At 47.2% G+C, this 20,462-nt stretch overlaps 4 protein-coding genes across 10 annotated transcripts in view; 2 read left to right on the top strand and 2 right to left on the bottom strand.

The window, feature by feature from the left end:
- Positions 1-2,668, bottom strand: part of MEGF6 (multiple EGF like domains 6) — a 35,919-nt gene extending 33,251 nt beyond the window's left edge. For 3 of the 4 annotated variants that reach the window (XM_021417428.1, XM_021417432.1, XM_021417434.1), the window contains exons 1-2: positions 1,352-2,148; positions 767-1,247 (exon numbers count right to left, since the gene is read on the bottom strand). In XM_021417428.1, the coding sequence (XP_021273103.1) occupies positions 767-852 (86 nt within the window). In that variant the 5' untranslated portion in view covers positions 853-1,247; positions 1,352-2,148. Of the gene's footprint in view, positions 1-766; positions 1,248-1,351; positions 2,149-2,549 lie in introns of those variants that run through there. The other variant, XM_021417429.1, reaches the window with a different exon arrangement.
- TPRG1L (tumor protein p63 regulated 1 like) lies at positions 2,228-5,611 on the top strand. The gene is made up of 5 exons (XM_021417440.1): positions 2,228-2,496; positions 2,576-2,667; positions 2,996-3,172; positions 3,442-3,595; positions 4,282-5,611. Exons 1-5 carry the CDS (start codon positions 2,293-2,295, stop codon positions 4,474-4,476), a joined length of 822 nt encoding a protein of 273 aa, XP_021273115.1. The 5' UTR covers positions 2,228-2,292; the 3' UTR covers positions 4,477-5,611.
- WRAP73 (WD repeat containing, antisense to TP73) lies at positions 5,817-19,081 on the bottom strand. 2 transcript variants are annotated; one of them, XM_021417438.1, is made up of 12 exons: positions 18,916-19,081; positions 18,076-18,228; positions 17,391-17,507; positions 11,365-11,437; positions 10,487-10,590; positions 9,716-9,802; positions 9,105-9,239; positions 8,939-9,016; positions 8,030-8,135; positions 7,267-7,392; positions 6,603-6,794; positions 5,817-6,265 (listed from the first exon to the last, which is right to left on the bottom strand). In XM_021417438.1, the coding sequence occupies exons 1-12, from the start codon at positions 18,982-18,984 to the stop codon at positions 6,156-6,158; spliced, it is 1,350 nt and encodes a 449-aa protein (XP_021273113.1). In that variant the 5' UTR covers positions 18,985-19,081; the 3' UTR covers positions 5,817-6,155. The 2 variants fall into 2 exon arrangements, with proteins under 2 accessions (XP_021273113.1, XP_021273114.1); XM_021417439.1 differs by lacking the exon at positions 9,105-9,239.
- The window catches only part of TP73 (tumor protein p73), a 32,028-nt gene continuing 31,594 nt past the window's right edge, over positions 20,029-20,462 (top strand). For 2 of the 3 annotated variants that reach the window (XM_021374617.1, XM_021374616.1), the window contains exon 1: positions 20,034-20,331. The gene's annotated coding sequence lies outside the window, so the exon portion shown is untranslated. Of the gene's footprint in view, positions 20,332-20,462 lie in introns of all 3 variants that reach the window. The other variant, XM_021374619.1, reaches the window with a different exon arrangement.

The raw sequence follows: 20,462 nt of genomic DNA, 5'->3' as shown, positions 1-20,462 counted from the left end.
GCTGCCCCTGGTCAAAGATGCTTCATTGGAATTGTTGCTGCCATTTCATACAGGCTTGCAACTGCTTCGTGGGGCCAAAAAGCAGGTGGGGGACGGGAAGAGCAGTGGATCTTGCAGCCGGGCTTCTGCACTCCGAGGAAGTTTTCCAAAGCAGCCAAGTGATTAACAGCAAACTGTAACATCTAATTGAAAAGGAAGGGCTGCGTGCCCCTGGAATAACAGCAGAGGGGGGGAAAGAAAGAAGCGATGGGAAGGAGGTGTGCAAAGCGCAGTGCAAAGCGCAGGGCTGCGTTGAACTGTTTGCACAATCACTGCCTCTTGTGCTCAGAATAGCAGAAGAGCATCGCTGGCTGGTTTTGCTACTGCTGTTTGATATATATATATATATATATATACACACACGTATATACAAAATAAACTTGTGAGACCTGAAAAAACAAGACACAAAACTTTTGTTTCATAATCTAACGGGAACGAGCTGTTAAACGAAGGAAGAGAATAACTGAGGCCGCATTAAGCAGCTGTGCCCTTCTAAACTTCGGCCATGAGCAGACTGCAACCTGACCGTGCTCCTCCCCACTCAGAGCAGCGCATCGCCTCCCACAAGCAAAGCCTGTGCAGATGTTGGAGTTTCTCTCCGCCTCTGTGCGCTTTTGGAACACACAACGAAGCAGAAGCACAGAGCAGCCCCTCACCTCCCTGCACCCTCGGTTCTGAAACGCAGCCCCCAGCCCCAGGGCAGCACCGGGTGCTCTCTGTTACTCACGTGCCAGGCTGCAGCTCGGTGCCAGCAGCAAGGGAGGAGATCAGCGGCATGAGGAGCAGCACCAGCGCCAGCACGGGAGCCTCCATGGCAGCACCTCTGCAGTGTTACTGCTGGGGGTCACCAGCAGAGCACATCCACCCCCCCAGGTGCTTCCTCAGCTCAGTGCAGTCCACGGGAAACCGTCACAGCACACGTCGGAGCCAATAGTAAACCTGGCTCCTGGTGCTGCTTCCTTCATTCGCGGGGAAAAACAGTGACTTCTGCTCCTGGCAGCTGCTTCCGGATACGGGGCGAACCCCTGGGGGTTCACGGGGGCTGGGTCCTGTCCCGCTGTGCAGCCCCATAGGGTCGGGGGGGGGTCCCTGAGCCGCGTGCCCCCAGGCCAGCTCCCTGCACTCAATGCTCGCTCCTTTCTCTCTGTGCTGAAGGGCAGAAATCCCTCCCACAGCTGTGCCCGGCCCCACCAGAGGAGGGGGAAGACCTGCAGAACAGCAGCAGAAATGAGGTTGGCTTTTTTCCCTTCAAAAAAACCCAGTTCTTACACAGTACCCAAGGTCAGCTCCCAGACACCCCTTTCCAGCACACCTGGGGAGGTCCCACTGAGATTTGGTCTTCCCATGAACTGTAGCAGAAGAGAATCCACCTCTGCCCAAGGAGACTCTGAAGCTGGTGGGGAAGGCGCAGACCCACAGTGCAAAATGGGCAGTTCTGGAGGAGCTGGGGAACGGGATGGGAACACTGCCTGCCTTCTACCACAGTCCTTGTCCTACGGGGAAAAGCACACCCAGAGCATCTGGGGGAGCTGAGCCCACCCCAGCTACCTGCCGGGTTCATGGAATCATTAAGGTTGAAAAATCCCTCTAAGACCATCAGGTCCGACCCCAACCCACCCCCCCCCGACCGCGTCTCTCAGTGCCACATCTCCACGCTGAGCTCCGGGGCCGGTGACCCCAGCGCCTCGCTGCTCCGCCGGCACGGCGAGCTGGAAGCCGGGACAGCAGGACGGCGTGCAGGGCAGCAGAGAGAACGTGACCGCCCAGAGACGACGGCCGCGAGGCGAGGAGGCCTCGAGCATCCCGAGGTGCACGTGGCAAACCCCGCATCGCAGAGCTGCGGGGCCTTCCCAGCGCTTGGCAGCCACGCGGGAGCCGGTGCCGGGCACCGAGCCCAACGGACGCGAGGAGAGCGGTGCCGGCAGCGGCTGCACTGCGAGGGTGGGACCCGCACGGAGCCCGAGCCCAGCGCCGCTGCAGCGGCAGCTCCGCGCGGATTCAGCTCCGCGGCGCTGCCCGGCACACTCTGTCCTCCGGCACGGGACGGAGCTGGCCCCGCCCCGCGAGCAGCGACCCGCACGAAGCCACGCGCTCGCCCGCCCCGTCTCGCGGCTTCCCCCGCCCGCCGAACCCCGCGGGCCGCAGCTCTCTCCCATCACTCCCCGAGCGCGGCGGGGCGGGGCGGCTCGGCCCCTCCCGCTGCCGTCCCCGGAAGGCGGCAGAGCCCGGCTCGGCGCGGCCTTTCCCGGCGCGATGCTGCAGCTCCGGGACCCGGAGGAGGGCGGCCCGGAGGAGGAGGACGATGCGGGGGCGGCGGCGCTGCTGGTGCCGGGGGGGCCCGAGCCGCCTTTCTCCGCCGCCACCCCCGGCGCGGTGCCCCCGCGGCAGAAGCTGCGGCCGCTGAACGTGCGCACCGCGAGCCGCGCCGGCCGCCTCAAGGAGTACTTCGTGTTCCGGGTAGGGCCCGGCCCGCCGAGCCCCGAGCCCCGCTCGCCCCGCGCTCCGCTCACCTCTCGTTTTCCTCCCCCCCCCGCAGCCCGGCACCATCGAGCAGGCGGTCAGCGAGATCCGCGCCGTCGTGATGCCCACGGAGGACGGGGACGTGGAGAGCGTGTGGCTGCTGACCGAGTGAGTACCCGCGGGCAGCGCCGGGCACGGGGCAGACTCAGCTGTAGCCCTGGAGAAAGACACTGCTCTCTTGGGCCTGCCCAGACGCAGTTAATAATTTACTCCGCGCGGTAACGAGGTTGGCAGTCGTCATGTTTTCTGTGTTGTACCATTTCCAAGCTGGGACAACCACCCTCGCCTCAGGCCTGGTGGTGCAAAGCAAAAGCTACGATGGGAAACAGAGCAGTGCTTAGACTGGGCTCTGCTCTCCGGCGCAGCCCTTGGCTCAGGCGGGCAGTCGTTACCTGTTTCTAGCCAGCTGAAGCTCCACATTCCGTTTCCTTCCCAGGATCGACCACTGGAACAACGAGAAGGAGCGCCTCGTGCTCATCACCGACCGGTCCCTTCTCATCTGCAAGTACGACTTCGTGGGCCTGCAGTGCCAGCACATCAGCAGGATCGTGCTCAACGCGATTGATACCATCTCAGTGGGAGAGTTCGAGTTCCCACCTAGATCCCTGAACAAGTAAGTCGATGCGGGCTCGGCGCAGCGTGGCTGTCACTGCACAGAGCTTGTGCTGGCAGCCCTCGCCCTGGGACGAACCTTGAAAACTCTTACTGCTGTTCACCAGCGTTGTCCGCTGTTATTCAGGTTTCATTAGGAGATGAGGGGCTTGCTGTCTTGCTTGAACTAGCTCCAAACTCGCCCCGCAGCTACCAGCTGTCAGCTCTTTTTCAGACAGTGCCCTTCTAACGGAGGCCGTCCCCTATTAACCCCGCTGTCTTCAACGCCAGGCGAGAAGGAGTCGGTATCCGCATCCAGTGGGACAAGCAGAGCCGCGCGTCCTTCATCAACCGGTGGAACCCATGGTCCGTCAACGTCCCCTACACCACCTTCACCGAGCACCCGATGGCAGACGTGGACGAGAAGGTCGCATCCCTCTGCCTGGTAAGGGCAGCGCCTCTGTTCTAGAATCCTGGAAGGCGTTTGGGATCGCAGGCTGGGTGAATCAAACAAATGGTTAAATCCAAGGCACAGCTGCAAGCTGCATCTCCCCGCTCTGTCCATCTCAGCTGAAGCAGTTTTTGCCATTTGTGGTTTGCACAGAAAGGAAGCTAAAGCTTTCCGAAGTGCACAGTCCTGTAAAACCCAGAAGAAAACAGAGCTCGATGCCATTCCTGCTTTCTTTTACCTGGCAGGCAGAGGGCTGACTTTTCCCTCTTACTGGTTCATGAAGCACGGCCCAGAGCTGCTAACACAAACCTTCACTGGGTAGCTCTCTTTTTCCTTTCAGTGGTTGCTCTCCTCAGAAGGTTTCCACTTTGGAATAGAAGGTTACAATGATTTAACTTCAGCACCAATGTTAATGGCAGGAGAACAGCAGAAAATTAAGATTGCTACTGCTAAACTTTTAACATATCTAGCTCCTGTTTGCTTGTAAATAATTATAGCTAATGTCAGATGGCACTAAGTGTCAGAGTGTAAAGTTTGTTATGCAACGTGAGACTCACAGCAACTAGAGCTCTAGTGTCGACCCCTGACACTTGTAGCCACTCTTTCCCTATGAAAACGTAGCAGTTTTTAAAACAAGGGGGAGAACGTCGTGGTGATCCTTATTTTTGTTCATCTTTCAGCTGGAAAACTTCAAGACTCAGCTCATCCAAGCCGTGAAGAAAGCTCACAAGGAGTGGCCACTGCCAGGGAGAGCCAACGGGGTCCTGGTGCTGGAGCGGCCTCTTCTGATTGAGACTTACGTGGGACTGATGTCCTTCATCAACAACGAGGCCAAGCTCGGCTACTCCATGACGAGAGGCAAAATTGGGTTTTAAAACGCATAGTGTTTGATCTTGGAAAGGGGAAGCGATTTTCTGTCAGCCTCCTGGGGAGAGAGCACGCTGTGCGGCAGAATGTTCGATGAGCAAAGCTAAGGCACTGCGGGAAGGGAAGGGGCTGGCTGCAGAGCCAGCAGTTCACAGGAGGCCCTGGTTGTTATGGAGAGGAGGAGAATGCACAAGGCAGAGTAAGCTGAAGCCGACACACGGTGGTGTCATGCCTGTATTTTGTAGCTAACTAACAGCTCTTACCCAGGGCCAGCAAGCAGTGCTGTTTCCTCTTCCATTTCTAACCACGCACTCTTCTCTGTTAATTCTGTGCAATCAGTATCTGCTACAAACACAATATTTGAGATACTGTGTAGCACGTTCCTGCCCTATGACAGTTGTACCTCTAAATCATGCGGCGTGCTTGGGATTGATCTGTATTGCTTGAAGAGGTGTTAGTGTCTCACAGTTACAGTAATCTCAGCGTTCTGATGAATGACTGACAGCTTCCAAAACTCCTAGCAGGCATTCTTTAGCAAAAGAGTCAGCAAGTCTTGTTACAGCTGTACTGCTACATCTGCTCAGACGCAGGGTACGTGAGCTATTACTTGGTAAATATATTCAGCCACGTGCCTGTTTATTAGCTTTTTGTTAAAGTAGCTTCTTCTCTCAACTGGATCTGACTTGCCATTTCTTACCTTTTTTTGCTGCAGCCATAAAGACTGGCTTGAGAGAGTATTGCCAAAAGCATTGCAGACATTTGCCTTCAGAGCTGTTATTTTTAGGAACAGTTTTATAAGGGGAACCCTACTTGGATCACATTTATATTCATAGCAGTTTTCTTAAATCCACTCTAGTTTGGGGCAGCAGCAGCGGCGGGGCTTCCTACCAGAGACAGATACAATGCTTCAAGTTCTATGTCAATCTTGATTTGTACATCCTTACACTTCACCTCATGCAAACCTCCAGTGCTGGATTTCAGAAGCAGGTGAGAGATACAACAGGCAGAAGTGCTCCTGAGGTTACTGTAACAAGCTTCAGCATTGTCTGTCATCTTCTATACACGTCGTTTTATGGGAATATTTGTCTGCACAGCTACGATGCTGAATAAATACTGTGCTGCAGTTGCATTTTTTTTTCTTGACCTTGATGTGCGTTTCTGAAACTCGCATAAAGCTGAAATAACAGTGGAATGCAACGAGCTGCGTGCTCCTCTCAATGCATTTTCTAAGGTATCTACTGAATTGTTACCTTTCAGGAACATTAAATGCCCCCATCTTAGTCTTCATTCATTTTGCAGAGGCTGAGGCTGTCAAATTAATTGCATAGTTTTTTAGTTCGAGTCATACTAAGTTTGTAATTATCAAAATATTTATTGGAAGTTATCAAATTTAAATAATGTCTATACATTATGTACATTCAGCTACAATTTTAGAAAAAAAAACCACAGTTGACAGAATTTGCAAGAACGCTGAACTACATCAAAACTTGAACTCTTCTTAAAATCCAGGCTTCATTTTCCACACTTCAGATGCAACATCACTCAGATACACTCAGTACTTGACAGACTGGAGTTTGGTTATGCTCCTTCGAATAAATAATTTATAAATAGAAACACTTCAGATTGGGGTTTGACCCCTCTCCTCATTCCTCCTCAAGTCTGTGAGCACTTTTATGGCAACTGATAGCTATTTCACTTCCTCTCTTTCGAAGTAACACACACACAAGTTATCCTTACTCAGAAGTGCCATGGAATCTCCACTAGGATGCCAGCAGAGAGAGACAATCTGGAAGTCACCTGCAGAAACAGCAAGAAGCACCTTCTTATTCCAGTCACCTTTTCCTAGGTAAGCCACATGAATTGGAAAAAAAAAAAAATACCCTCCCACCTTGGAAGCTCTAAAATAGGGTGTCTGATTTTGTTACTGCTGCAGTAGAGACAATCTGTACAGTAGAGACCAGTGCAAATAATCTGCCATCTTTTTTTTGAAGGATGGAAATACCTGCTTTTAAGAAGCTGTAAATCACACCTAACCTTTATATAATAATGCTTGGACCAAATTAAAAGTGGAAAAAAATAATTTGTAAGTGAGAAGCTGATGATGGCTTGCAGAGGGCACTGTATAAAGCTTTACCTTCTGTTGGAACTTGTACTGACATGCATCCAGCTGGGGACCATAAGTACACTTTGCTGTTTCCTGTACATACAGCAAGTCGAGGTTGTCGTGGATCCCACTGGAAACACTGGATGGCACACAGCTGCTCCAACACTACAAATAGTTTCAGTTTTTGAATGTCCCAGATCCAGACAGCATTGGGAATGTTATCTGACAGAAAAGAAAGAGGAAATCATTTGAATACGTGAAGGAAAAACAGGCCTCACAGCCCCTTATGCAGTACTCAGTTTGTCTGCCAGTCCTCCACTGTTTTTTATTGAATTATTCACAGTTATGCTGCTGTTAATGAGCTTTGCCTCTGAACCACAACTTTTGCATCCTGACATAAACAGCCCTCAGGCCTGTCAAAGGGAGAACTTGAGTGCTAATCCCATGACCATCTGTGTTAATCAGAAGCCCCACCACAACAGGCTGTGAAGAACTCTGCCTTCCAAGAGACATACACTGAAAGTGGAGCAGGAAGGAGTTGTGCACTTCTTTTTCCAATACAGTGGCTTCACACAGATTTAAAGAAATACAAAGAACAGGCTATTTTTATTAGATATAAAGCCAAACCCAATGCACACATAGTGCACATATAACAAAAAGGTTTCTCCTTTAACAGAGGACAGTAGGAACTCACCGTTCTTGGTTGCCAGGAAACAGTTATCTGGACTGAATGCCAACATCCCAATCCCCATTTTGGGATTAGCCCTATCAGCAACTGGTTTGATGTACTGGAAGGAGACTGGCACCTGAGAAATGTCATCTGGAATTGGAAAGAAAAGTACTTTACTAAGCAAGCCTGAATGGACAAAGCATTCAATTCCAACTGTTAAATTGTACTGTTACAGTACCACAAACAAAGAGACAGTAAAAACAGTAGAAAAATACTAATCATCCACTGTCTACCATTAGTTTAATATTTCAGAGTCTCTTCTAAAACAAACAGCAAGACTAACACCTTCTGATTTTTTTTTTTTAACCCCTGGAACTGCCACACGCTGTAAGATTCTTAATTGCTAATCAGGTGCTACAGTTAAAGGAACTCCAAGGCATGAAACAATATTGCACAGGTTTCTACAAGTCAGGAAAAAATGCACACAGCTTTAAGATAATTTTTCTAAGCCTCTTGAAGACTGAGATCTGACTGCTATTTCTCCTATGCCCAAGAAATTACAGTTCTCTTGTACAACACCCCACTCGTCTTTAACCTGCGTTCAGCCTGTGGACAGCATCCTCTCTAGCAGGGTGCTTACTGCCCTGGGAGCTCTTCAGTTAACTCAGGAGACTCGAGCAGAGCACCCTGAGGATCCATTCCAATATCAGCATTCACATCACATTTATTTATAGAAAGACTTCAGATGGCAAGCTCAAGTGTCTTGCTTTACTAAACTTTGGCTTACATTTACTTTGTGTGCTGAAGGCAGAACTAGCCAGTGCTCTTGTCGAAGGGAAAGAAAGTCTCTCTGTTTCAACAGATGGGGATTTCTCCACTTCTTTATACACAATCTACAAAGAAACAAGTGACAGTTCTAAGAAGGGCCTAGGAGAGTTTGAACTTGGGCTATTAACAAATCATTCACATCCCACTAACTCAAGTGTTCTACACCGCATTTGCAAGTGCATTACATCTCAGCATCCCCAGTTCAGTGAAGGAGAGGGGCTTCAAGCAGGCAAATACAGAGTCCAGCATTCTCATTGAATCGTTTGCTTGTTGGAACCATGATCAAGAAAACTCTTCTGGCAGATAAATGAAGCTTGAAGTTCATGAAGAATGAGTCCACCTCATTCAATATTCCTGAAGCCTAGATCTGGCAGTGTAATAAGTTATTTTCATTATAATGGAAACATAGAATTCATTTGTTTAACAAAGAATCTTTACTCCTATATCACCCTAAACAAGCACGAAGTGCAACACTGCAGAAGCAAAACTATTTTAACAGCATGTCTGTAACTTCTTATCCCCCAAACAGGACAAAAAATACCAACTGGAATTCTTGTCTGTGTAGTAGAGATTAGCAGAGTTATTTCCATTTGTCTTCCATTACATGTTCTATACTTCACAGGAAAAGATGAGAAATCTCTCTTTCATTCCCCAGTTTGTCCTCATGATCCATATACCCAAATCCATAAGGCAATCACCATCTACAGTAAAAGTCTTCAAGAAATTTCCCAAGCGCTATTGAGAGCTTAGGAGGGGAAAAAACAAAAGCAAAGCCTCCAGGATGAAACAGATTTGCTACCTTCAGAAACAAACAGCCACACCAACAAAGTGCTGGTAATGATTCAGCAGAGTTTGGAGCCGTACTCACAGTCTTTGCGTTAACAACGGTTGCTGGATGTTCGAACTCTGTGATCTTTTTCCAAGTTACATGGTTCAAGATACGCACCTGATTCGAGAAAATATTGCCAGAGTGGTTATGACGAGATTCTGCAGATGGTTTACATTGGTTTATTTTTCTCTTTTCTATTCCTTACCTTTTCGTCATAGCTGCCAATTGCCAAAAATTGACTGCTGGGACTCCAGGCAATTGATTTTATGCCTAACGACCATTCATAAGCTCGATATGTGGACAGCAGTCTGCCATCAAGGGAGTACAGCAATATTTTGTACTGAAACAAATTGATTAATTGGTTTGGTCCTACTGCCCATAACCTCACAGCCATCAGAAGACACTTTGCAGAAAAGATAACATTTACATATTCCTAATTCACTTCTTGGGTCACTACTTAAATTCTCATGCAATATAAAGTAACAGTGTGGAAAAGTCTTACAGAATAATTCTGCCCTCATTTATCTGCATAGCAGCTTCCACAGTATTTACAATCAATACTACAGATATATTTTTATTTAAGTTAGACATTGATAAGCTATTTCATTGTCATTAAAGACCTACATAACAGTTTGACACATACTCATAAGGATGCCCATTACCCACACAGGTGTAATATTCTGAAATGTTTCCCTGGAGTTCAGCTTATCTTACATTGGTTTCAAAAAAATATAACACCACATTTTACTTTAGTTATTGCTTCATACATGGCAGCTGTAAAGAAAAAAAATTCTAAAATAATCTTTCTCCTCATACCTCAAGACACGTATCCCACACTGCCAGAACACAGCCATTAGGAGCCCACTCGATCCCAAACAGATCTTGTGTTTCAGTGTCAAAATGCTGCCCCCAAAAGAGAAAAACATCATTTGAAGCATTATGCTAACAAACACTACAAGTAATCCTCAGTTTCATCCTTCCAAATGCAACCACAAATATAAGTCCTCCATATGCTAGCCTAGAAGCGTGCAGTTTACTATCACTGAAGAGAACAATGCTTAGTTTATCTGTGGGCTTGCTTGTTGGTTTTTTTGGTGGTATTTCTCAGATTTCTCCATTGGATTCCATGAAGACTCAGAATTCCTGGACCAGAGGTGACACCACGTACAGACTAATTATTAATGGGTTTTAATTTCTCAGACTCTTTCTAAACATGCCAACGTGCACACTTCACAGAACATTTTCAAATAGAAAATAAAATTCTACATTTCAGCTGATCACTTCGTGGAGCATTACAGATACTTCCATTATTATTTACAACAAACTATGCTATGGTAATAAGTTCATGTGAGAATTTAGAGGTGCAACTTCTGCATTCCATCAGAAATTCTTCACGCACATAGTATACACGGCTTCCTGAGCAGAATCCCTCTGCTATGACAGCGTGCTGGCCAAGGAGCCAGATGCTGGCTAGCAAATACACTGGCAAGTCTAAAACCAGAGTAGCAAAGTGATGGTGCTTGAAGTAGTGTACAACAGATGCTCATAGCCTACGTGGAAGCAGTGGAAAGCAAAGACATATCTTACCCTCAGCAGCTGCCAGTTACTGCACACAAAGAGGCTAACGAAGTCTTTGCAGTCACGTCTTTCTGCTACTGCCATGTAGCGGCCGTCCTTGGTGAAAGCTATCCCTGCCAGTGGGACACAAAGCTAAGTGAGAGAACAAGGCAGAATAGCTGATTCAGCAAAAAAAGCAGTTACTCCCAATTCAAGGAAGTAGGAGGAGAGGCAAAAAACCCTTTGCTTTACCGAACACCCCATTAAGCAAGTCAACGTGTAGTTTTTACTAATTTGCTTACGCAATTCTTCAACGTCGAATGCACTATTTGTAAGGATGCAGCTTCATGGCTGCTGCAGAACATTATGCTTATAAAAACCCCACTGGATTACTGATAGAGCTGCTACATAAAATCCACAGATTTCAAATGAACAGTTAATTTAGCTCAGCAGTACAAGTTAGTTACACAGCTACTGGCATCCCATCAACTTCCAAGTGTCAGTCCTCATCTGCTCTCTTATTTTCTATGTCATACATTGTCATCATCCTATATGAGTTATTGTTGTATACAAACCTCAGGCAGCAAATTGCTAACTACAGTTCTGACAGGAGCTTCCCTCGCAGATCTTTTCAAGTGTAAGATGATGAGGAAAGGCACTCTGGATCAGTGCTTTTCATCACCAACACATCCAGCTTCATTTAATGCCTTACAGGACTCTTCGGAGAGGGAGAACAACAGAAGGATGCGAAGGAACAGGCACACAGACCAGTGATAATTCTTCTGTGTGAGGGCTGACATGCTTGGATCCTAGGGCAGCGCTCACAGCAGGTGGTACCCATGGACCCATCGTGGTGAAACACATCCCTGTGCTCAATCCCATGCCTGTGGGAAGCTGGTGACACTTACCCTGCTGACAAGCTTTGGGATACTTAATGTAAGATACAGATTTTGTACACAGGGACCACACAGTTATCCGCAGCTGTTGAGAGAGAAAGACAAGGAAGAATTTGCTTATTTTTGCAGATTAAAAAAGTCAGTATATAACCCCCCCCCCCCAAAATCTAGTTCAGCAATGCAAAGTAGACTCAATGCATCTTCTGCGGTTTAATTAAGTTTTACAGTTATTCTGGATAGCACAAAGTTGTAAGAAAATCTGGAAGGAATTCTCTCTGCACTCTCTTCAGTGAGCAAGGATACTCATTCCTACTTAATATTACAGGCACGTTGAATACTCCCAAGGGGTACAAGTGCAGAACACCAAGATGGACAACAGCACTTCATTGATACTGAAGGTAGAGATGTCAGCATGAACCCAGCTACACGCTGTGTACAATACGTTGCCAAGATACTTCTCAGCTGGAAAAATAATTTCATCACAAAACGTGGGGAAGAGATGAGAAAAAAATTGCAACTCGAGATTGCTGCATCTTAAGCTACTAAGTGTAAAACCAGATTATTGTTATTCTTCTTTTAATTTCTAACCGCATGCTCAGCTTTGACAGCTGATTTGCATCTTGTTCTTCCCTCCTCAGCCACCCGCAAGAAGGCAACACTACAGGACTACTGAAAGAGTTAGAATGAAGAGGCAGGCAAAAGCAAGGCATGAAACACCTAATCCGCAGTATTTCTGGAGACTTGTGCACCCACAAAACATGAAAACTGCAAAGAAGGCAGTCAGCTGCCAAACAAGCCCCTCCACAGCTCTTCAAGGTCACAGCCTGCATTCTGGAAGCTCTGCGTTGCCATCTGCAGATTATTCAATTAAAAACAAATACTTACTCTCCCTTAGCAACGGCAGCCACACCAGACATATGTGCATTAATCAGTATGTCATGTGAACCTTTGCATTTATATCTGGAGCAAGGAATGTTTCCAGGGTATGTTTTTCATCCCATGTTTTGCTATGTTTTTATTGCACCAAGGTAAGAGATTCTAGATGAGCCACAGGTAAAACTATTGTTGCAATAAAGACCCATGGTCATCAAACCATCTTTCCCAAGACTACTGAGCAACGGAATTAGTTCTGATTCACTGCATAAGTATAACTTTAGCACCATCTACCATTCAGTCACCCTCCTGCATCCAATGTAGATCAATTACCAGCAGTGGTGGGAAAAAGTTCCTGCTGCCCTTTTTCTTGTGTTTGTCCTCAATACACATTTTCTTTCTCTGAAGGAACTGGTACAATTCAGTGGTGAGAAATGACCCCAAGGAAGCATCCCGTGTACTTGTTCTACCTGGTAACACTGGAGCCTGGGCACTGCAGCAGAACTTGGAGGCTTTTTTTTACTGCTGATGTGAATCATGCTTTCAAGCAACAATCATGAACTGATATTGTGTTCAAACCAAGCTACAGATTCCTAACAAATGCTGCCTCTCTCCAGAAACGTGAAGACCAAAAGCAGGAGAGCATCATTAGCTGTTTTTTTTTTTTTACTAATTTTTACTATATATTTAAGAAACTTATGAGACTTGAAAAGACCACACGCAAAACTACTGCTTTAAAATACAACAGGAAAGAGCAATGACCATATCAGATTCCAGGCTTCATATGCCCACAGTTTAAAAAAGCACAATCGGACCACTATTTAATGCAGCCTTTATTATCTCTTCCTTTCTTTAACAGCTATGAAATTACAGCTAGACATCTATAGTCCCACCTTAAAGGGATCCCAGTGGAATCCACAAGATGAACGCCATTAATCAAGTTTTATCACTGCAACTGCTCACTTCCGGACATACAAAAATACAGCATTGTTAGTCTGCTCTTCATGCAAGATTTACTTTAAAAATACCAACACAATGCCTACTCACATTCTTCTATAGCAACTGCAATAGTGATATGCTGCTTGCTCCTATTAATTGCAGTGTTAAATGTACTTGCTGCTGTTTCTCCCGTGACCAAAACAAGCAGCACACACAGCACGCATTCTACAGCCACTTAATATGAGCTTAGCAGCTGCAGGCTTTGAATGCTGAGGTCTGGATTGTCATTTTTCCTGACAAAGGCATCCAAGTTCACACTTGTGTTACCACTTGGCCCCAGTCAACTCACCTGGCCTGCTGCGTGCCATACACACTGCTACCCCGGACCATATAGGCTGGCTCCAAGCTTCAGAAAAGTGCATAGGAAGAGGGGGAATCTCTTAGAGAGAAGCAGCACAGGGCACACAGGGCTCTCAATGTCACCTCTGCCTTGCCTGAGACTCCACAACCAAGTTGGAGACCACATGTAAGTTCTGCAATAACTTCATTGCAACCTCCTGTCCATATCACACAGCACATAACCTAAACAGTTTGGGACCGGTGTCGGAAACCTACGAAAGCAAAGTGTTCTGATTTCCAAAATTAGGATTCTTTTCAGTTATTCAGTTAATTTTTTTCTAAACTGGCAAGTTATATTGTGTACTTCATCTATGGCTCTCATATCTATCTTACACAGACTAACAATGATTACAATTTAACAGGAGGAAAAAGGGAGAACCTTCACCTTCTCACATGGGACTCAACAATTATTCCACAATCCTACCCAAGCTGCCAAACCTAGCCAGGGATTATTTCACAGCTAGCAGAGATAATTGAGAGACAGAAACAAAATGCACAGAGAATGAAAAGAGAAAGCCAAATATGCTCTTAAAAAAAAAAAAAAAAAAAGCACGAAAAATGGTGTTGTTCTTATTTACTTTTTCCAGAGTTTGTGGGGAACAGACAATTGCTTTCACAGCAGGACAGCAGCCTGTCGTCAGCTAAGCAGCTCATGGCAGGCATTTCTTACTGCCCATTTTGAGGGTACTTTCTTCACTGTAAGTTATTAGATTAACTGGAGTTGTCAAACCCAAATCCTGACGATAACGGTGTCTGAGAAGTTTTCAGCTGTTGTTTTGCAGTGGAAAAAAAAACAAACCAAAAGCAGAAGCATTTTTAAAATAGCCTAAAAACAGCTGAGAAATAAAAAGCATTTAGATGGTAACGTGATAAACAGTCTCCAGTGCTGGGTTCAGGACTACGTCCAACGTTGACAGCTACAGGCAGGTGTAAGACTGGTGATTTTCAACAGATAAAAACACACTTTTAAACAACCTTACATCTCAAATGACTGTCAACTTTTGTCCCAGACTTGACTGGGTCACAAAGTCTCCTTACATAGCAGTGTCTGTCAGCACCGGATTTCAGAAGATTATTCAGAGCGCATTCCTCGACAGAAAGCATTTTTCAACCAGCGTAGCCATTTACAGTTACTAAGGATTAGCTCCAATATACACAGAAACACACACATTTTTTTCCTCCCACTGTAGCTCTAAGGAAGCTTCTTAATGCTTCAGTGCTAAAGTGGAACTAGGGAAAGTACAATACGTGGAGTTTCAAATATAGGTCTTAGGGGAAATGCTTCAGAACAATGCTGGTGATCTCCAACCGCTTATCACAAAACTCCCAAGCCTGGAATAAGCTGAAGTTCCATTTGCTTTCTCTGTCTGTATCTTTTACCTGCAGCTCTTGTTTAAGCTCTACACACGTCTATCACCCCAAACTTTGTGTGGAACAGCAGCTCTGAAAGAGGAATAATACCTGGTATGACATCTTCCACGGGACAAACCGATAAGGTGGACTCTTCCAGCAAGCAACTTGCTGTGCTGGATACACTGCAACAGTGAGGTTTTCAGCAGGAGAGGAAGCACCTGCTACAAAATACAGTAGCAAACAATAGCTAAGAGACAACAAGCTGCTTTCCAGGGCACTACACAAATCAGTATCATTGACATAGCATTCCAACTTTCTCAGATTCCAGTCTTCTGAGAGGGAAAGAACAGAGTCTGTATATGCTTCTGGTCATTGGATTGTACCACTTAGTTGCCTTACGTACCATGCTATTTATTGTGGTGTTTATGTGAAGATTTAGATGGTTATCTGTACCATTCTACATTACTGTACACTGTGTATTAATCCTAGGACTCAGGAGAACTACACACTGTTACAGACTTGGCTGCAGGAAGATGATCACGTTTGTAGACTTACGTTAACAATAAATATTAAATACCCTGGGAGCATTGCTGCTCATCTCAAAAGATAACTGAGTCAAAATGGATTTCAGAACGCGTCAGAATTCTGATGCACTCTTCTTCAGTTAGAAACTGCACAGTGGTCACATTAAAAAGAGAAAAAATAACATCATTCACTACAGATGTTATGTAAAAACGTAAAGATGTTACTGCAAAAAACCTGACTGCAAGTTGGCCAATGAACGTGTTCCCTGTTGCACTAATAAGCACGGAGTGCTGGAAATAAATTAGTATAACCATACGCTTAAAGAAGTCTCAAGCAGAAATTAAAGTAATTTTCAAGCTTACAATGGAGCTCATATGTTAACTTGAAGAATTACAAGCATGAGTAATTAGTTGGTGCTGTTTGAAAATGTCAAGCTACCAAAGCCAAACTGCACCGGTTGACAGGGAACCATAAGCCCCCCAGGCAATCCCTGAATTTCATGATGTACATAATACACCAATATTAAGTATCTTGACAGTTTTTGTCCCGAGCACTGCTAACGCCTGTCCCACCAGACTATGGATTTAGCATGCTATAGAGTAAACACAACTCAGACATCGGCATAACCCAGGCAGCTGTCTGACAAAGCTAATTTAGCAACCTGTTTACAGCTGGAAAGAAAACTTATCCCAACGCAGATGCCAACTTGGCAAAGGCTTAATGAAATCCTCTAAGGTCAAACCAAGTTCTGTTGGGAGGTAATAAATACTTGCTAGTCCACCCCCACATGCATGTGCCATAAGAAACTCATTTGTAGCACATAGCACCAGCCTTCAGTTTGGGTTACAGAGACAACAACACTCCTGCCTGACTGTCAGGCATGCCTTCACCGACTGAGAGTTGCAGCTCTGGACTCACATTTTAATCACTATCAAGGTGAACTGCTCCTGGAGAAACTCAGGTTTAAGTTAATCACTCCTCAAAATCCACGATCTAAGAAGTTAAGGGGAAGTGGAAGGAGTCTGCTTGATGGCCAGAAAATCTCCACCTCAGCCAGCACTAAAAATCCTTGCCAGGGAATTGCACCCTGCGTGCATGTTTCTTCATAGGTTCCCTTGAGAGCATCAGTACTTACACTAACTCCAGTATGCACACACAGATGACAAATTCCCCCACCTGTATCCCACTGACTGATATTTGGATGGGAAAATGGAAACCTTGCAAGGTAACACCCAAATTCAGGGCAACAATGCATCATTTGAAATCCAGCCAGTTTTGAAAAAAATCCGATCCATTAAACAGAAAAGTTTCTTGCATGTGGTTCCTAGCTGTTTTCTGGCTGTTCATTGCACTGAATTGCACACTGCATCAATCATCAGCTAAAAAGGTGGAGAGTCAGGCTTCCACATGCCTTCCAACAAGTCCTCAGTGTACAGCATACACAAGCTGATCTGGACTCTACACCTTACTCCAGATTCCAGAACACAGCTCTTAAGAAGTGCTTACATACGTTTTAATTCAAATTTCCCGAGTGGTTCTACCAACAGCCATCTGACTATTACATGTAATATCAAGCACTACTGTAAGCATTCTTCAGTTAATCTATGTTTTTTTAATTCAAAAGCCACTCTTGGATGTTTGAGGATTTCCCTGAGCTACCAACATATTTGGCCACCAAAATGTTCCCATAAATGAAAGTTATTCCTACACTTAAGTACTCAGTTTTATCTGTATAAGTTAAGTGTCCATTTTCTATCTTATCAAACTCCAGAGAATAAAGCATTAACAGAGTAACATCTAAACTGGAACTAATGTAGGTTACCTCTGAGAATATAGGCAAACTGTTCTTTACCACCACTACAGCTTTAAGAGCTTCAGGTTATTTTAAGAGGCAAAGGGCAGACTGTAACATCTGATACCACGGAGAGTAATCATGACTTCACACTTACATGAAACTCAGTTGTATTGAGAATGTGACGACCATCCGGACTCCAACATGAAGCCACCAATCCCGCTGACCCTTCGTCTATCTTACAGTGCCAGTCTGGCTGCTCCAAGGACCAGACCTAGGACAGGGAGCAAACCAAGCAGTCAGTGCACCAAACAAACAGCTCATCAAAACCTCTTCTTGCAAGAATACGCTTCCGTTGAGAAAAAGGTCCTGCATCACAGACCAGAGGGAGCAAGAAGCCTCTGAAAGCCGCGGCCATGAAGGACTGGCGCTGGATTCCACTACAAAAGTAAGCCCCACAACTCCGCGCGTTAACACAAATTGTAAAATAAGTTTTCTTCTTTGACAAATGCTCTGAATTATATCCAGCAATTTAAAAAACATGCTTTAGACCATTTGGCAAGTTTGCATGTATTTGTTTCCCGCTGAAATAAGAAACTCCTAAGACACTTTCTAGCTTTGGTTTACACTAGTTTACTATGTTACTTTCATTCTAAGTTTGTTTTCAAACTAAGATGTAGGTCATGGCTCTTTAAGTCTGCGTTACCTCATGCTGTGTTACCTCAAACCATGCATTTATCAATAACATTTCCAATTACTTTAGCAAAAGCATTGAACTGGTGACTGTTGTTCACACTAACGCCACACGCAAGTCTGCGACAGGACTCTGCTTGGGTCCTTACCTGAACAATCCCTCGCTTGTACATGGCACACAGTATAAAAAGAGAATCAGATGACCATTCTATGTACTGAATCTGGTCCAGGCAAGTGTACAGCTGCAGGATCTGGAGGGTATTCACATCCCGAATGATCAGTCGGTACTGCACACAGGAAGCCTGAGCGAAAGCAGGAACACAGCTGGGTTGGTGCATCAGCACCAGACCTGAGAAGCTCGACGTGCTGCACTGTAAACGCTGCACTGCCCACTTACAGGGCAGCATTCGCCCTTAATAAGGCTTCACACGAACCGTGTTCTAACACAGTCTATGGTAAAAACAGTTAAGCCAGTAGGGGGGTCTATAGTCATTTAAAAACCAAACTCGTTAGTTGTACGGCTACTTACTAGGCACGACTAAGCCTACTCTTCCGAAACACGATTCCTCGTCCCGTAGGAACGCCGTTAACCATTTGGGCGTCAGTAACTAAGCCCTGTGCTGACCACAGGCCTCCAACAAACACGCCGCGCTGCGCACACCGTGAAGTTCTGCAGCACTGACAGCGCGCCCGTTACTCCCCAGTGCCGATCAGCAACCAACCGGACGGACCGACCGACCCGCACGGTGCTCAGCAGGCCCGCGGCCGTGCGGCACCGCCACTCTCCTCGTCAACCCCCAGGGGAACGGCACCGCACCGCCCGGAGCCCCCCCCAACGGGGGGAAACGATGCCTGCTCCCAACCCAGCTCCCGGCCCCCAGCACACGGCCCACGGGTGGCAACCGCCCCGTAACAGCCGGCTCCACCTCAGGGCCCCGTCCTACCCCGCCGCCCGGCCAGGCCCCGCCGGCCCTCAGCCCCGCGCTCACCAAGCATTTCCCGTCGGGGGAGAACCTGCCGAGCAGCCCGGAGAGCTTGAACAGCTCCGAAAAGTCCATAGCAGCCCCCAGAACCGGACCTGGAGCGGCACCGATTCAAACCCGCCCGCTCCGCCCGCCGCGCCCCGGCCCGCACCTCAGGGCGGAAGCGGGAGGAAGGGGCGGGAACTTCCTGTCGGGACAGCCAATCAGAGAAGGGGACGCCGCGCGGTATGCCGGGACTCGTAGTCCCGGGCGCTGAGGGCAGCGCTTCTCTGTCAGAGAGCGCCCGGCGGCGGGAAGTCCCCGCGAGTGAGAAATTGTTATGCAAATGAGCTGTGTAATAAGAGCGGCTCGCTCCCTGCGCGGGCTCCGCGCCCTGCAGCCCGCCAAAGTCACCGGCGCCGTTCTCTCATTAGCAGACTTTCCTCTAATTTGATCTTGAGACGTTTTGGGGAGGCAGCGTGCCGCGGCCTGCTCGAGGTCGCACTTCCCGCTTCCCGGCTAATTGCTGATGGAGATGAGGGGCCGAGAGCTGCAGATGAGGCGCACCAGTACACGGAGTGTTTAGAAATAAAAGATCCTAAAGCTTGGTGAGAGAAAGAGCCACGAGTGGGGGGCAGCGAGGGGCAGGCAGCTCCCCCTGCACTCGGCCAGCCCAGGACCTGCTGCTCTGCCCCCAGCGTGTGAGGCACTTTGATAACCCCACCGAGGACGTGCCCGCACCGACCACTAAAATCGGGATTTGTTACGGGGCTGCGTGTGGGAAGTTGTGGCCGGAGCTAAGCTTGGCTGATGCAAACCTTCGGTTTGTGGAAACAGCGTCAGCAGACGTTGGGTGAGTGCAGAGAGCAGAGAACTGCAGCCGCAGGTGGAGAAAGCCACTAGGTAGTGGTTTTAAGCAGGAATATTCCATCTTCCCACCCATAACGTGGGGCTTTCAGGTGAAGAAGAAGGCTCTCAGCCTTGCTGCCCTTTGGGGACAGTCCCTGGGCTGCGGTGCCCCAGGAGAGATGACTGGGCCTCGTGAGTAATGCAAGCACCCAAACAGCTCCAGAGCAGCAATCTGGCGGGGTGCAGAGCTTCCTTTGGAGCGGTGGTCTCAGTCTCCTTCCCGTCTCGACAGCAGCTGTCTCTGTGGCCCTACTGCTGCCCCAGAGTCATTTTGGGGCTGGTGACCAGCTTAATTCCCCTGCACGCTTGGCTGAGCTGTCCCCACCCCTTTGTAACTGCCTTGTATTCCAGGAAGGGAGTGCACAAGCCTTTGCCTCACTTTTCACATAGCTTTCAACAGCTCCAATGTCATTGCCTAGGCGACCGGGACGCTACTAGATTGTAGTGCAGTAAATAACAGATCCTCAATCCCAGGCCGCTCCTGTCTGCGGGAGACCTCCGGGGGAACTCGAAGTGCCTGGGGAGCCAGAGCAGGTAGGAGAAAAAAGACCAAGGGAAACTCCTTGGGATTTGTGTGTGTGTGTTCTTCAGCACAGACCCTCTCTCAGTTGCTCGGTAGCGCAGCTGGAAGATGATTTGTGGCTGCTTTGCTTTGTAGGATTGTT

This window comes from Numida meleagris, chromosome 20 (assembly GCF_002078875.1).
Source record: "Numida meleagris isolate 19003 breed g44 Domestic line chromosome 20, NumMel1.0, whole genome shotgun sequence".
Lineage (NCBI taxonomy): Eukaryota > Metazoa > Chordata > Aves > Galliformes > Numididae > Numida > Numida meleagris.
This window is presented reverse-complemented; position numbering and strand designations above follow the sequence as displayed.

Coding starts and splice junctions, on each gene's coding strand:
- TPRG1L (XM_021417440.1), top strand. CDS start 2,293: ATGCTGCAGCTCCGGGACCCGGAGGAGGGCGGCCCGGAGGAGGAGGAC. Junction 2,668..2,995: donor AGCGTGTGGCTGCTGACCGA/GTGAGTACCCGC, acceptor TTTCCTTCCCAG/GATCGACCACTGGAACAACG. Junction 3,596..4,281: donor AGGTCGCATCCCTCTGCCTG/GTAAGGGCAGCG, acceptor TTCATCTTTCAG/CTGGAAAACTTCAAGACTCA.
- WRAP73 (XM_021417438.1), bottom strand. CDS start 18,984: ATGGACTTTTCGGAGCTGTTCAAGCTCTCCGGGCTGCTCGGCAGGTTC. Junction 9,803..10,486: donor GTAACTGGCAGCTGCTGAGG/GTAAGATATGTC, acceptor TTTTGGGGGCAG/CATTTTGACACTGAAACACA. Junction 7,393..8,029: donor CTTCAGCACACAAAGTAAAT/GTAAGCCAAAGT, acceptor TTCCAATTCCAG/ATGACATTTCTCAGGTGCCA.